We start from the raw sequence: 16,381 nt of genomic DNA, 5'->3' as shown, positions 1-16,381 counted from the left end.
CCTCCTAAGCGCCATTTAAGGAGGCAGTAAAGGGGACAGGATCCTGGGGTCTCCGCCATGGTAGGCCAGCTGCCACAGCAGGCAACCGGAGACGCACAGGGCAGAGACGATCAACACGGCATGTGTTGTCTGTGCCTGAGTAGATCACTTACAGCACATAAACTTCCTAGTACCCGTCACTGTCTGAATTCACTGAGGCCCAGAGATGTGTATGTGCAGGATGAGCTTTTCATTCTCCGTCGGAGGCGAGATAATGTGAGCCAAGCCAAGCCGACTTAGATTATGCCAATGAGCATTTTCCCCCTGACCTGTGGAGAACCCTACTAACTACTGATGAAATGAAAATGAAACTGTGTTGATGATGTGGCGAGAGCCATGTTCACCTGGCCAGTGGGAGCAGAAGGTGGGGTGGGACCCAATTACCTTCCAAAACACTCACATATTTGACAAATGCTGTTAGAGTGCTGTATATTTTGGACAGGTCCTTCAATAAGGTGTCTACACAGCTGCCCGATGGGAGGGCTGTCTGCACGAGTTCATGGAAGAATGTAACCAGGGTTCCCAGTTGCATGATGATGGCTTTCTCAATGTGAAGAGTTGATGGAATTGCTTGAGAAGAGGTACCGTCTGAAGAGAAATGAAATTGATGCATTCAGTCTTATTTTCTAGTGAATGAAAACAAACCACCCAGAACACGCTTTCAAGGGCTCCACCTTCACGCAACAGTTCCCACTTATGTTCTGGTGGACTCTGCTGGCGTTACCTGGAGTCATTTCTTCTGACGGGGTTTCTTGGTTCACTGAACACTTAATCTTGGTGATTAACCAGTCCACTTCTTCGAGGACTTTCTCAGCCTGACTCAGAACAAGTAACTGTGAAAAGAAAAGAATGTGCTCACAAGTGCTGGGGCAATCGCTTCTATGGGGACCTTACAGGCCTGAGGACAGAAGCCACAACAGACCCTGGAGATGGAACTGGATGGAAGGAATGGCAAGGGCTATTTCCCACGCGCTATTACATCAACGCTTACACAGACAGTGGGGGCAGCCGTCCTCAAGTTCACCATTGCAAAGTGGTCTGTTTTCTCTATCTCTACATCCTGGAAAGGGGGAGAGGGAAGGCTAAGACTGGCAGGCCATTCCCTCACCCTCACTCCCCACATAGGATGCACTGTATCTGCTGTGCTACCTGGTCTATGTCTCCCAGCTGCCCATGGATATCCTGGGCCAAGTCACGAAGCAGGGTGACAGGACTCTTGTATAAGACGTGCAGGCTGAAGAACAGGGTCATCAAACTCTTGCAAAATGAGGCATCCTCTAGGAGGCGGAAGGAAGGGAAGTTTTACACTTACTGTTCTTAGCTTCAGCAGATCAGCCACTCTGGTCAGAGTGTAGAGGGAACCCCTCCTTAACAGACTTTGGTGATGGTGGTTCGGTATAAAGCCTTCAGGAAGGGAGGCAGGAAACTCACCCAGGCTGTATTCCTTGCAAATCTTAGACGTCCAGGATAACATCTGCACAAACTAAACAAAAGATGTTTGGTTAGTAAAGAAAAAGGAGCCGGGTGTGGTAGCACTTGGAAGGCAGACACAGGTAGAACTCTGTGAGTTGGAGACCAGCCTGATCTACATAGTGGGTTGTAGGCCAGCCAGGATACAAAGTCAGACTCTGTCTTAAAAAAAAAGAAAAGGGAAAGAAAAATGTTTTGCTAAAACAGAAGATTCTTAGACCTTTCTAAGCCTAAACTACTAAAATCTGTGCCTGGACTTAATTGGTTATGTAAGAACAGCATAAAAATGAGTCCAAATGATGAGAAGTACCGACACTTCTCCTGGCGCATGGCTGACTACTCAATGTATGTGTCATGAAGGACTACATGTGCTGAGACCTGAATCTGAATTCCCATCTCGGAGCTTCCTCTGCTGCCACCATGGTGGTCTGGGGCTGTATATCCCATGTACTTCAGATATTTTAAAGGCCATTTGGCTGACAGAGAGGAGTGGAATAAGATCCTGGCCATAAAGACACAAGACACAGAAGGGAAATGGGGGAGGAGGAAGGAGGAAGAAAGACACAAACATGAACACATGCACACATACACACACTTGCGCGTGCGCCTGCGCACGCACACACAGTGTTTTCTTAGGCAAAGTAGACATGAGATTTGTGAGATTTTTGAGGTAACAGGAATCTGAAACAGGCTTGCAGGCACAAATTTGGGCACAGAGATGACGTACAGTTAAGTGCAGATGACTGAAGATTTAGTTTTGGTTTGCTAGATGGAAAAGGTCAATTATGAGGTCAATAACTAAAAGGCCAATCAGTCAATAACTAAAGGTCTTTATGAACTGATATTAAAAGATCTCCAAGCCGGGCATGGTGGTACACACCTGTAACCCTAGCACTCTGAGAGGCAGAGGCAGGCAGATCTCTGTGAGTTCGAAGACGGCAGGGCCACAGAGAAAAGCTGTCCAGAACCCCATGTCAATGAAGTAACTATGATACAGAAGTGCTCAACTGTGGTGAGAATGTCGGGTCTGGGGCAAGAATCTATGATTGTATTTGCTTCCACAGGAAACTCTTGAAAGACCCACACAGGATTAAGTGTTTGCTTATGTAAGAACACATGGAGGGGAGGAGGGCGGAGACTAGTGACTGTAGACAATCAACCACAAACAAAAACAAACCTGACAGGAGCCGGGGATGTGGAGCACAGGAAGAGTGCTCATGATGCATGCCTGTAAATGCTAGCACTTGGGTAATCTAAGCATATGTATACATACCTACACATATATACATATAATCCATCACTACAGGTATTTCTACTTTGGGATTGTGGCCTATAATGGAAGTTTTGGTTTTTTAACAACTTGTGTAAATGTTTGTGTATGTTGTGTAAATGTTTTTGTTTTAACCCCAAGTGTGGCATTTTAGTTTAGGCTTAGGTTTGTCCACAGCTAATAATTGCCTCCTGAGGGGGTGTGGTCTTTGCCAGCTGGCAACAGCCTGCCTCATGCAGCATGGAGCAGGGCATGGTCTAGGACTCTGACGGATATAAATGTGAGAGCCCAGAAGGAGAAGGTGTGGTGGCAGTTGGAGAGAACAGAGACAGCTTGGAGGATATAGACGGAGAGAAACATTTCAACATAGTGGCTTGGAGGAGACTGAATGCTGTATTTGCTGTTGACAGAGATTGGTGTAGCCCCAAAGAACCCATCAACCTAAACAGCCAGAAGTAAAGGGGTCTGCGGCCCCTCTCCCCACTAACCTTCTCTCTTACCTAGGGTTAAAAGGTTTGTGGAAGGGAGGTTAAAGGCATAAATACCCCAAATAAAACAGAATTTAAAAATGAGCACAACAGTGGTCACACTCGCTGACTTATCAATTGTTTTGGTTTTTTTAAGATTTATTTATTTATTATGTATACAGTGTTCTGCCTGCAGGCCAGAAGAGAGGGCACCAGATCTCATTATAGATGGTTATGAGCCACCATGTGGTTTCTGTGCATTGAACTCAGGACCTCTGGAAGAGCAGCCAGTGCTCTTAACCGCTGAGCCATCTCTCCAGCCCTGATTTATTGTTAAATTCTCCTCAAACTTCATTTTTTTTCCCCCTCTGACACCCAATTGCTGAACTTCAGCTACTGTTATGATTTAAGCTCCGTCATTTCGGAAAAGGAAAAGTGTCAAGAAGCACAAGCACTGGAGAAAAACCATGACGGAAAGGCTGGGGCCACCAGAGAAAGACCTGCAGGGCCTGGTACGTGGTGAGCAACGGTCCTACCAACTAGCTACATCCCGGCCCGAAACAGATGCTCTTATGATGAAACAATTCTTGTCTTCTGAGGCATGCAAGATGAGACTGAACAGGTAGTGCTGTTACCTGAGGGGAGCTGGGCTCCAGCAGCCTGGACAAGGTGGAGAGAATCGTGATGAGCAGGAGGGCCTCTTTACTGTTAAAATCCTCCTCTTCACTGCTAAGCAAATTCAACAAGGACCTCTGCGGAGGGAATGGATGGGCACAGATGGGTAGACATGTTCGTATCAGAGAAGAGACATCTGGCCAAAAAGCCTCATGGCTGGGACAGAACAAATTCAAAGCTATGTAATTCCAGGAGGATAAAATCTGAAAAACTGCACCGAGGAGCAGTTTTCGGTTTCAGCTCTGAACTGCAGAACTCTCTTGAGAACAAGGTTTCTCGTCTCTCTCCTTGTGACACGTGTGACGAACAAACTGCAGTTTCTGCTGGTTCTCCTCTGGGAGCGGCAGCTCAGCCGCTGACCTCAGGTTTAGACCGTGCCCCACACTCAGTTCCCATGACACCTGTGCCCTAGGGGAGTCAGGCTAACTTGAGTAGCCGGTCGGCAGTCTTCCTGACTATAGTCCTCCTTTCTCTTCCTGTTCTAAGTGCTCCAGCAACCGGTCCTGGGACATGGAAGGCATGTTAACCATTATTTGTTGAAGAAATCCTTGTAAATGGAACATGCTGATGGTCTGACAATTACTGGTGAGAAACTTAATGGGGTCACGTTTCCAGTCCATGTATCTGATAGACAAGGCCAAATTATACCACACAATCAAAACCCCAAAGTCTGCCTCAAGCACTGGAATCACTGGCTTCCTCTTTATGTCACCTGAAACGATGATTCTCAAAGAGGCCATGAGCTCTGCCTGTTGGATCCTCACTGGGCTCCTTCCAAAAACATCATCTTTCACAGGAGAGCTGTGTCACTTCCTGTCTGACTCCTGGCTGCATTTTGCAAGGATCAGGAAGTTTTACACAGCCGCCTCCCAAGTATTCTCACCTGAAACTGCCGGGTCTGGAAGGAAGCTCTTTGAGTGACAGTGACACCCGCTTCTTCTCCCTCTTCTGTGCTCATGACATCTGCAAATGGAAACAAGCTTACCTCCTTTCAAAATGACTGTTTTGTTGTTGTTCTGGGTTTTTTTTTTTGTTTGTTTGTTTTTTTCTTTGAGACAAGGTCAAACTAAATAACCCAACCCAGCCTTGAACTTCCAGTGTAGCCCTGAACCTGCAATCCTCCTGTCTCAGCTTCCTGAATGCTAGGATAACAGGCCTGCACCACCATATCTGGTTTTTGTTTAGCGACCCCCCCCCCACACACACACACCCTCATTGGTACTAAGGACTGAACCCAGGTTCTCATCCATGCTAGGCAAGCACTCTACCTCTAAACTGGAGTCTCAGCCCTTTTAACTTAAGGACCCTTTTCCTTTATTTTTATTTTCCCTTTATTTTATTTCATGTGTATGGTGTTTAGCCTGCATGTATGTCTGAGCACATGCATCCAGTGATCACATAGCAGTGAAGGGCATCAGATCCCACTGGAACTGGAATTACAGGTGGTTGTGAGGCACCATGAAAGTGCTGGGAATCAAACCCAGGTTCTCTGGAAGAGCAAGTGTTCTTAACTACTGAACCATCCATCTCTCCAGGCCCGGGAACTTTTTGTCCCAACTTTTAATTTAAAAAAAAAAATTTTTTTTTTTGGTAGGGGTCTCACTCTGTAACCTTTACTACTCTAAAAATTGCTGTGTAGACCAGTCTGGCCTCAACTTTGTGGCACTCTTCTTGCCTTGAATTCTGCTTTTATATGCGTGTACTACTACACCTCAACTAATACTCAAAATTAGAGTTTGAGACAAGGGCTCATAGCCCGGGTCCTTGGTGCATAGTGAGTACCTGGGCTATGAGCTATAATCCTGACTCAGTTTCCCAAGTAGTCAGATTATAGGTCTGAGCCATCATATCTGGGAATAGCTAAAATTTTAGAAAGCCAAAAAAACAACAAACAAACAAAAAAAGGTATGGAGGCTGATATAAATATATTTCTAATTTTCACTTTCTTTTTTTGAGGGGTTGAGACAGGGTCTCTCTATTATGTAATCCTGGCTGCCCTAGAACTCACTCTGGCTCTGACTCCCGAGTGCTGGGATTGAAGGAGTGTGCCACCATGCCTAGCTTTAAATTTCCCTTTCTTAATGCTGTATTCCTCTTCCAGTCACTACTTATGGTTAAATGCCAAGTGGTAAGTGCCAATCCTGAATCCACTAGACGTCACTTCTTAGCAGCATTAGGGCTTTCTTCAGGTGTTCTCCAGGAGCTGAACAAATAGATTTAAGGGCTCTGGTGACAGAGAAACCCAGAGCAAGTCATTTATGACACTGTCACACTTACCCAGAGCCCTGAGAAACTGCTGGGTCTTGGGCTGATAGAACTGCTGTACTGCACTGAATGTCTTCTGCAAACACTCCAGGCACAGCAGCGAGATGCTCTTCCCTTTCTCTTTCTTCCCCGACTCTTCCACCGAAGTGGGAATTGACGTGTATCTCCATAGCAAGACCCTAAAGTGTGGGAAAGGTTTTTTTGTCAACACAGACTGTTGATGTCAATCTATACATAGTAAACTTTGTCCTATGTAAACAAAGGTCCTGTGGGGTTTTAGAAATTCGCACATGTGAAACTGCTCTGCAATTAAGGTGTTTCTATACCTACTTGATAGTCAACTCTCCTCCCTTGGTTTACAAGCAGCTACTGGTTAAGACTTTATGAGACAAAGAATCCAGACTCGCTACAAGAAACTATGCTTGAGCTCCTTACACATGCCCATAGTCCTGTCCCCAACTTCCTCTCAGGGAATTCACAACACACAAGCTAGCAAACAGTTTGAGGTGAGGTGGCTTACCGAGTTATGTCACAGACATGCTGAAAGACCTTGTCTGGGTTCTGGCCATCAGGACCACTCACATGCCCTCTTCGTATTAGTTGCTGTACCTTCTGCAGAGCCACAGTCACTGCATAGTGCATAAACTCGCTGCTGGAACGCAGGACAGACAGGCTCTCTTCGTGACTCTGGATGCTATCTCTAGAAAGAGGTAAAAGAGGGAAGGAAGAAGCTGAGCCTGTGGTGTGGTACGTCACCCCAGCAACTGGGAGGTTGAATCACGAGGACTGCAAGTACAAGGCCTGACTGGGCAACTGGACATGACCCTGTCCAGAATAAAAAGGAAAAAGAGGACGGGGATACAGCTGAGTGCCTGTCTATCACATTCGAGGCTTGTGTTCAATCCCCAGTGCTACACACAAAGGAGGAAAAAAAGAGTTCCCTACTGCTGCTAGGGTCTGGAATTAGGCTTTTCAGAGATTTCAGAACAGCAGCTCACAGCAGGCTCTGAACGGGAGACTCTCAAGACAGCATAAGCCCAAGTCATTGCCAGGGCTGCTCTTGCTTATTCGGTACGTTGTGGCCTCAGATCTTCCCTGTCCCCATTAATCCCTCACACTGTGATGAAATCAAAGCATTGGTCTTGGTCGTTTAGATTTTGAGTGTCCCTTTGTTATTTAGTTCAGTTTTCCCTTTTCTTTCCCTTTTAGCCTCTGTGTACAAACTACTTAAGGTTTTATTACAGCACCACTAGAATTCATCCCTCTTATTCATTAGTCCACGGCTTCTCATTTGCTTTAATAATTCTGAGGTACAGTCAGGTGTGGTGACACACACCTTTAATCCCAGCCCTCAGGAGGCAGAGGCTGGCGGATCTCTTTGAGTTTGAGACCAGCCTGGTTTACAAAGAGAGTTCCAGAATAGCCAGGGTTCTGTTACACAGAGAAACCCTGTCTCAAACAACAGCAATAATAATGTTGAGGTACAACCTCCCTCTTTAAAATGCCTACTTTGGGTTATGCATCTTTCATGTTAAGAAAACTAAAACCTTCTAACTTATTTTCTAATGTATATAATATGGCAAGAATTGTGAATGCAAGCGAGGCAACATAGGAAGATTGGGCACATATCCTCTTTACTGAACTTGACACAGGTAGAATCTTACCTGAAAAGAGCAGTGAGAAGATCAGACACAAATTTCATGGACAAAAGACTATCGCTGGTCTTACTGGCCATTTTAGTTTTGCCTTTACCAGCTTTTTCACTTAGCATGTCAGAGAACTTCTTGTAACACATAAACAGGCTCAGGATCTCCTCAGACTTACTCTTGCTAACAGGACAGAAAGCAAAGACAAGCATCAGTATGTTGTGGTTTGGTTTCACAGACAGTAAGGAGATTACAATGCGTCTTCAAATATCCTATTCCAGATACAGCGTTGCGAGATAATGGCCCTCTTTAACATGGCACCCCCAAGTCACAGCAATCTTGTGAACTTTTTTCCCCCCTCATTTTTTCCAGTCAAAGAAGACCAAGGAAGCCCAGTACTACCATTACTAGTTTTTACATTAATCAGCAGTATCTGAGCAGGATCTGGGAACTATGAATAAATGAAAGCTTGCCCAGAGACAAAATTAATAGCTTGGTGGAAAGAACATAGTTTGGAATTATTAAGAGATAGTATCAGCTGGGCATGGTGGCACTTGCCTTTAATCCCAGCACATGGGAGACAGAGGCAGGCAGATCTCCATGAGTTTGAGGCCACCCTGGTCTACATGGAGAGTTCTAGGCCAGCCAGGGTTATGTAATGAGACCCTGTCTCAAAAAGCCCAAAGAAAGAGAAAAAGATATAATATTATAATCTTTGGTCTTTATGTGTTTATCGTGAGAGTAAACAAGCAAACAATAAAACTAATTTCAGATATGCTTACCTGAAATTACTTATGGAGAAATTATATTCTATTAAAACTTCACACACTCCCATTATGAGGCATGCACAGATATTATTCTTGATGCCAACATCAGTGCTCTGAGAAAAATCTGCTGATTTATCCTAAAAGACAAGCACAAATTAACATGCTACTAAAGCCTCCATCAGTCCTGATTTCTGAGGACTTAGCAATTACCAGCTCAAAGTCTTCTAGCTCACTCTTAATCATTCTGACAGTAATGGACTCCAACATGTCATCCAGCCCATGGTACAATTCCTCCTCTTCTTCTCCTTCATCTCCCTGTTGCAGGGGGATCACTTTGTTCTTATACCAGGCTAAGCAATGCTGAATGCAAGAGAGTAGATGATCCTGTAGAAGAAAGTAAACCATGATAGCCCATGAAACTGTTATAAAGTTCCTGTTATCTGCTGGTACCGCACGGCAGCTCTATCTGAATTAACGAATGTGGAAAAGTGACTGAGCTGACAGAGGCCTTTTCTGAGCCTTCCCAAGTACCAGCACTTCGGACCAAAGCTCCACGTGTGCTCCCCTGGCATGACACTAACATTGGTAGACTGCATTATGAAGTTAAATGGCCTCTAGTTCCCAAGCCCTGAAAGCGATTCTAAAGACAGGGGTTTATGCTGAGGGAATCTTTGGGACACAAATACCTTGGATCGAAGCTTGGAACATCTCCTGGCACTGAAGCTACACTAATGAAGACCAGATGGGACCACTCAACCTTTTCCCGTTCCAATCCTGGAATTCTAAGTCACTGGTGGGCCTCTCACTTTCTGCCATCCCTTCTCACCTTTCTGAAGCTAGGTAAAGACAAAGGCTTGTCCTAGTTCCTCTAGAGCACATCAGAGGGCACACTGTAACTTAACTGAAGCCAGGCACTCCCTGCAGACTAAGCAAGCAGCTTTACTGATTGCTGCATGCGTCTCTACTTCCATCCCATCATCATAATCAAGGAGAGCGGGACTGTCTGTAGCTCACCGCTGACAGTGAGACAGTGGCTGCAGGGGCCAACGAGTCTTACCAGTGGCTCTTGTAGGAAGGTCTGACTTCCTTGGGTCAGAACACAAGCTCCTAGTTTCAGAGGAGGTAGCAGATCGGGTTCTGGCTCATAGTACTGTTTTAACTGTGTATAGTGAGACAGAAAAATCATGACTCATGAATGCTTCTTGGTTTTTTTTTTTCTTTATTAATTATACTTTATTCACTTTGTATCCCCCCTGTGGTTCTCTCCCTCCTCCCATCCCAGTCCCTCCCTTCCTCTACCCTCTGCATGCTTGCCCCTCCCCAAGTCCACTGATAGGGGAGGTCTTCTTTTCCTTCCTTCTGATCCTAGTCAATTAGGTCTCATCAGGACTGGCTGCACTGTCTTCTTCTGTGGCCTGGTAATGCTGCTTCCCCCTCAGGGGAAGGTACTTAAAGAACAGGCCAATCAGTTCATGTCAGAGACAGTCCCTGTTCCTATTACAATGGAACCCACTTGGATACTGAACTGCCATGGGCTACATCTGTGCAGGGGTCTTAGGTTATCTCCATGCATAGTCCTTGGTTGGAGTATCAGTCTCAGGAAAGACCCCTCTGCTCAGATTTTTTGGTTCTGTTGCTCTCCTTGTGGAGTACCTGTCCTCTCCAGATCTTACTGTTTCCCACTTCTTTCCTAAGATTCCCTGCACTCTGCCCAAAGTTTGCCCATTAAGTCTCAGCATCTGCATTGATAGTCTGCAAGGCAGAGCCTTTCAGAGGTCCTCTGTGTCAGGCTCCTGACTTGTTCTCTCTTTTCTCCTTCTTCTGATGTCCATACTCTTTGCCTTTCTGGATAGGAATCGAGCATTTTAGCAATAGTCCTCCCTCTTGATTAGTTTCTTTAGGTGTACAGATTTTAGTAGGTTTATCCTATATTATATGTCTATATGAGTGAGTATATTCCGTGTGCATCTTTCTGCTTCTGTTTATTGCTCAGCAATAAAAAACAAGGAAATCATGAAATTTTCAGGTAAATGGTGGGATCTGGAAAAGATCATCCTGAGTGAGCTATCCCAGAAGCTTCTTGAGTTTTTAATTGTTCAAGTTGACGACACCTTAGCCTTCTAAGACACATTTCCTAACTGCCCAGAGAATGACGTAACAAATCTATATTGCTTGGCCCACCTGCATCCATTCATAGTGCGGCAGCACAGCACCGATCAAGGTAACTTTCTCATTCTACTTTTACTCCCTTCACATAAGTCTCTAAACTTGCCAAGGCAATCAGGATTTGCAGGAAAGTCTAATGAAGAAAACAGGCTGCAAATTGGCATCAATGGACTCGGTGGGTTACAAAGAGAAAAAAGGAGAAGACATGAAGGTGGGAGGGGGGCCTGAGGGGGTTGTCCAGGGGAACTGGGTGTATGTGTGGATGTGATCAAGATATATTATGTACATGTAAAAAGTTGTCATCAAAAAAAGGATTCTTAGGGGCTGGAGAGATGGCTCAGAGGTTAAGAGCACTATCTGCTCTTCTAGAGGCCCTGAGTTCAATTCACAGCAACCACATGGTGGCTCACAACCATCTATAATGAGATCTGGTGCCCTCTTCTGATGTGAAGGCATACATGCAGATATTGTACATATAATAAATAAATTAAAAAAAAAAAAAAGGATTCTTAACAAGAGTATAAACGAGCCAGGCATTGTACACACGCCTGTGATCCCAGCACTCTGGCAGGCAGAGGCAGGCGAATCTGAGTATGAGGCCAGCTCAGTCTACAAAGTGAGTCCAGGATAGCCAAGGCTACACAGAGAAACCCTGTCAAAAAACAAAACAAAACAAAAGAGTGTAGACTTCTGAGTCAGCCTTCCTAAGTCTAAAACAGTGCTATCACTTATGACTGACTTTGACAGCTATCCAAATCTTGGGCCCTCACTTGAAAAATGAGTCTTCTGGTAAAATTAAAGCTATATAAGGATTAACTATCACAATACACATAAGTAAGTTCAAACCCTACTTGGCACACAACAGAGCCTTAAAAAATTGTTGGCTATTACTTACTTCCGTCCTTTTCACCTCCGAAGTCTGGAGAATTTTATTGGTCCATATATTAGTCTGTGGTGGGAAGCACTGCTCTATGCCTTTACACAGTTTTTAATTCTTGTTAACAGTGTGAAGATGCTTGAAAGATACAACTTAGCTATCAGGATACAAATTTTACAGAGGATCATGCCAAGACCCAGTGAGAAGTTTTTCAGATAGCAAAGACCGTCCAATAATTCTACACATCTAAGACCTTAATTTCAAATGGCTCTTTTTCAGAATCACCATGAAACAATGGGGGATGAGGCTGTATCAGTTCACACCTATTCGCAGGAAAATGACGACCTGGGGCCCTACCTGAGCCCTCCAAGTGGAGAATAAACATTATATAGCTTAAATTATTACAGGTTAAAAAAAGATGTGACGAATGTTCAGAATTTATTTATCTGATGTCTCCATCTGAACTCTCACCTTGATGTCCTCTGATATAGTTCATTAATTTAAAACATTTTGAGTTGGGTATGCTGGCACACACCTTTAATCCCAGCACTTGAAAGGCAGAGACAGAGGGATGTCTGTGAGTTCCAGGATAACCAGGGATACATACCTCGAAAAAGCCAAACAAACAAACAAAAATTTTTTTTTGAAACTGAAAACTCCAGCACTTGGGAGGTAGAGTTAAAATCAGAAATTCAAGGCGGCTTTGACTACATAATGCCCTTGAGTGCAGTCTGGACTATACGAGACCATGTCTCAAAAGATTACAAATATATTAAAACAAAGTGAGATGCTTCCACAAACTGTCCTTCTGACTTAAGGAGAAGACTGAGAACTCAGGGAAGAGTTAGATGAGGAGAATACAGCAGCTGGTAAGTGACAGTTCAAAAAAAAACAACCCCGACCAGCACAGAAGCGAGTGGCCTATCTACCATGTACTAGCATTCGAGCTGTGAGCTGTTTCGTATTTACAAAAGTCTAGAAAGCATCAAGCACGTCTCAATACCTCGTCTGATTTCCCTATATGATCCACAGAAACGTATTTTACCTGTGAGAAGAGAGTCTGCATGATTGAGTTGGCCAGCTGGGAGTTCCGTCGAAGAACATCGTAGAAGCCCTAGAAGCAACAGATGAGTTCATTCCTTCTTACCCAAGTCTCAGCTCCTTTCAAACGTGCTGCTTGCGTGGGGGGTGGAAATGAAGGGTGGAGGTTGTGCCACATAGGTGTGGGAGCCTGTGGAGCCTAGAAGAGAGCACTGGGTTCCCTGAGCCTGAAATAATAGGTAGTTATGAGCCACCTAAAATAGGGCTGGGAACGCCAGTCCTCTGGAAGAGCTAAGTGCGCATTAACTGCCAACTCTCCCGACCCTTAAATTTTTGTAACTTTCCACATATACATTAAAACAGCATTCTGAGCTTCCATTAGAGTTATACTGCATCTATAGATTTGATACTTAAAATACCCCCAATATTGAGCAACTTTAAGCATGCCATATCTTTCTTTTGTTTATTCTTTAACATCTCTCATAATACTTGGAGGTTTAAGTGTTTCCTTTCAACTTGCTTTAAAGACTTTATTTCAGTTTCTAGCTACTCAGTGCTAGGCTATATAAACCTTAGCATTGTTATTGATCTCATCACAGCTCACATTCATATCTATCTTACTAAACCGCTTTCAACAGATTATTTGGTTAACACTATGCAAACCAGAACAGCTTTAGTTTCCCCTTTTAAATCTGTATGCCTTTGGTCCTTTTTCTTGCTCTGTTGTATCAGATAGCATCTTAACTATGATGACGAATAAAGCACTGAGAACAAATACCTTCACTCCTCATCACAAGGGAAAACATTCATTCTGTCGCCATTTTCAACTTCATAAATGCCTTTTCTAAGATCAAAGATGTTCCTTCCTGAAACTATTTGCTGGGAGTTTCTAAAAGATTTTATCGTAAAGGAATGTTGAGCAAGGAGGTGTCTGTGTGTGCACGCATGCATTTGTGCCAAAGCCTATGTAGGCCTGGCTGCCTTGAAGTTTTATGGCCCACTACCTTGGTCTCCCCTGTGCTGGGGTTATAGATGTGGTCATTATGCCTAGCTCCCTCCAGTGAACAGCTTAGTGATTAAGAGCACTTGCTACTCTCGCAGAGGACCAAAGTTCCATCCCCAGTACCAACATCAGGGGCTCACAGCTACCTGTAACTCCAGCTCCAAAGAGTATCCAACATTTTTGGCCTTCACAGGCAGCTGCACTCACATGTACAAACCAGCACACAGACAGACAGACAGACAGACAGACACACACACACACACACACACACACACACACAATTAAAAATAATAAAAATAAATCTTAAAAAATTTAGGGGCTAGAAGTATGGCTCACTAGTAGCAGAAAATAGATCCTGGCTTCATCTGATATGTAAGACCAAGATTAAGACTACTATCAAAAGCAGCAGAAACAATGAGAGAGAGAAAGAGAGAGAATCAGTGTTTGCAAAGGCATACCAAGAACTGTACAGTTAAATTACTATACAATGTATCCAAAATTTCATTGGGCTTTAAAAATTATGTTGCCAGAGAAAATCTAATGAGATGAGAAAATGATTACAGCATAAAGTTAGATGACAAACCTATATAAATTTTATATAAATATGTATATCTGAACAGTAGGGTTGGCAATGCTACTAAACAAATTTGTGTGTGTGCCAGTGTACATATGTAGGACAAAGGTCAGTACGGGGCGTCTTCCTCGCTCACTCTCTACCTCAGTGTTTGAGACAGAATTGCTCAGGGAACGTGGATTGGCCAGCCAGCCCCGGATTCCTCCTGTTTTCACATCCAGCAACAGGCCTTTACTCTCGCAGCCACCTCCCTAGCCTGAGACAATTTTTAAAAATTCTCCCTATTTTCTACAATAAACCTGAAAACTCCAGTGTCTACTGACTTCTATTGCTCAGTATTGTTCTAGGGTGTCGAATGAGTGCCAGGTGTGACAGCACACCCTTGTAATCCTACCACTTGGAAGGTAGAGGCAGGTACTTCAAGAATTCAATGTCTTCAGCTGCACAGAGTTTGAGGCTAGACTGGGCTATATGAGTTCCTGTTGGGGGAGAAAAAAAAAAAAAAAACAACCTATTTTCTGAAATAATTTTGACCTACCCTCCTTGTTAAGAGTACCAGATACTCTCCATTCCTTCCATGAAACATCTACACTGAAACACAGGACATCCCGAATACCTCAGATACCAGAAATAGCAGTGAATCTTTCCCAATCACTGGCTACTGTTTGTCCTGGCTGAGCCATGTATTTGTTTCTTGCTTTTTGCTAACTATTCTGGCATTATGTGACTGAATCTGAGCTGTACCTAGAAAACAAGTATAAAAGGAGGGAGAGAGGGAGGAAAGGAAAAAGGGAGGGAGGTAGAGACGGACGGACAAAGAACTGTTTTCCTACTAAGCTAAGTGTATTGGAGATATTAGAGATTTAAGGAAGGCAACTCTTTAATGTCTGACGAATCCTCGGTAAGACCACTGTAAAGGGAAAAGCTGAACCCAGAACTTTCTCAGTGGTGTCTACACTCAATCATCTTAAATGTTTCTTGCCTTTCACTCCCCCCGCCCCACAGTTCTGGCTGGCCTGGAGCTCATAGAGCCACCTGCCTCTGTGTTATGGTTGCAACGAGAATGACCCCCATAAGCTCATGTTTGAATACTTGGTCCCCAGATGGTAGAACTGTTGGGAAGGACTAGAATGTGTCTAGAGGTGGGATTTAAGGCTTAAAAAGCCCCCACCATTCTCAAAGCACTCTCTGCCTCCTGTTGGTGGAGTATGATGTGAGGGGCCAATTGCTGCTCCCATGCCATGCCTGACTGCTGCCCTGCTCCCCGCCATGATGGCGATGAACTCCTGTCCCCCTGGAGCTGTAAGCCCCAATGAAACACTTCTTTCTAGAAGCTGTCTCAGTCATGGTGTTAGCATGCGATAGAAAAGGACCAAGAAACTCTGCTCACCAGTACTGGGATTGAAGGCATATGCTACCATACCCAGCTCTTGGAAGTTTTTATGCCAGTTTAGGTACATTAAAAAAAAAAAATGTGAAATCTGAGGCAATAAAATAAAGGTATGTTGTATATGAGAAACAGAATTCACAAATGACAAATTTGGTGTTAAATCCAGAGTGGTAAATTAACAGTGTATCTGAATATTTAAAATTAGAATAAAATGGTTAAAGTATATCAATTATTTACAGTTTCACTTAACTTCTGGACTATTACCTACTGACTCTAACTGTATAAAAACACATCTACTGTACTTCCAAACCTAGAGAAAAAGTTGACATAAGGAGAATTATTCTCTGGAGGGGGTCCACACATTTCTTCCGCTTTCCTGACTTACCTCATAAAGCATGAGCCGGATGTCGGCTTGCTGCCCTAAGCACCTCTTCAAGCTGTCTATGATCTCAAGGCAGAAAGTCTCATTGGCGACAGAATTGTAACGGCTATGAACGTCCACGTGCACCTGAAAGGGAGGGTGGCAGCTTGCATCCAGCCTTCTGCCGCTGCTACCGTGAAGGAGGATGTGCTGCTCGTCAGGGGGCACACCAGGCCTGGCTTTCCCTGAGCTGAAACCACACATCGCATGTCACTCCTTCCGGCTTAAACCATCCCAACAGGGTTAGCTTTCCTCTGCTCCTTAAGGTTTACTTGAACCGTGCCAGCTACTCAGGAGGCAACTGACTACC

The 16,381-nt window shown here is 44.2% G+C and overlaps 1 protein-coding gene across 1 annotated transcript in view; it reads right to left on the bottom strand.

The window, feature by feature from the left end:
* Window positions 1-16,381, bottom strand: part of Fanci (FA complementation group I) — a 56,937-nt gene that overhangs the window by 6,063 nt on the left and 34,493 nt on the right. The window contains exons 18-32 of the mRNA XM_055623122.1: window positions 16,036-16,158; window positions 12,688-12,756; window positions 9,657-9,758; window positions 8,810-8,983; window positions 8,615-8,736; window positions 7,851-8,015; window positions 6,707-6,886; window positions 6,199-6,365; window positions 4,805-4,884; window positions 3,882-3,998; window positions 1,471-1,522; window positions 1,189-1,316; window positions 1,031-1,099; window positions 764-872; window positions 440-627 (exon numbers count right to left, since the gene is read on the bottom strand). Of these exons, the coding sequence (XP_055479097.1) occupies window positions 440-627; window positions 764-872; window positions 1,031-1,099; window positions 1,189-1,316; window positions 1,471-1,522; window positions 3,882-3,998; window positions 4,805-4,884; window positions 6,199-6,365; window positions 6,707-6,886; window positions 7,851-8,015; window positions 8,615-8,736; window positions 8,810-8,983; window positions 9,657-9,758; window positions 12,688-12,756; window positions 16,036-16,158 (1,845 nt within the window). The remainder of the gene's footprint in view (window positions 1-439; window positions 628-763; window positions 873-1,030; window positions 1,100-1,188; window positions 1,317-1,470; window positions 1,523-3,881; window positions 3,999-4,804; window positions 4,885-6,198; window positions 6,366-6,706; window positions 6,887-7,850; window positions 8,016-8,614; window positions 8,737-8,809; window positions 8,984-9,656; window positions 9,759-12,687; window positions 12,757-16,035; window positions 16,159-16,381) is intronic.

The sequence above is a fragment of the Psammomys obesus genome, unplaced genomic scaffold (assembly GCF_907164565.1).
Source record: "Psammomys obesus unplaced genomic scaffold, mPsaObe1.curated_primary_1811, whole genome shotgun sequence".
Taxonomy (NCBI): Eukaryota; Metazoa; Chordata; class Mammalia; order Rodentia; family Muridae; genus Psammomys; species Psammomys obesus.
The sequence above is the reverse complement of the archived record's forward strand: the minus strand, read 5'-3'. Positions and strand labels throughout refer to the sequence as shown.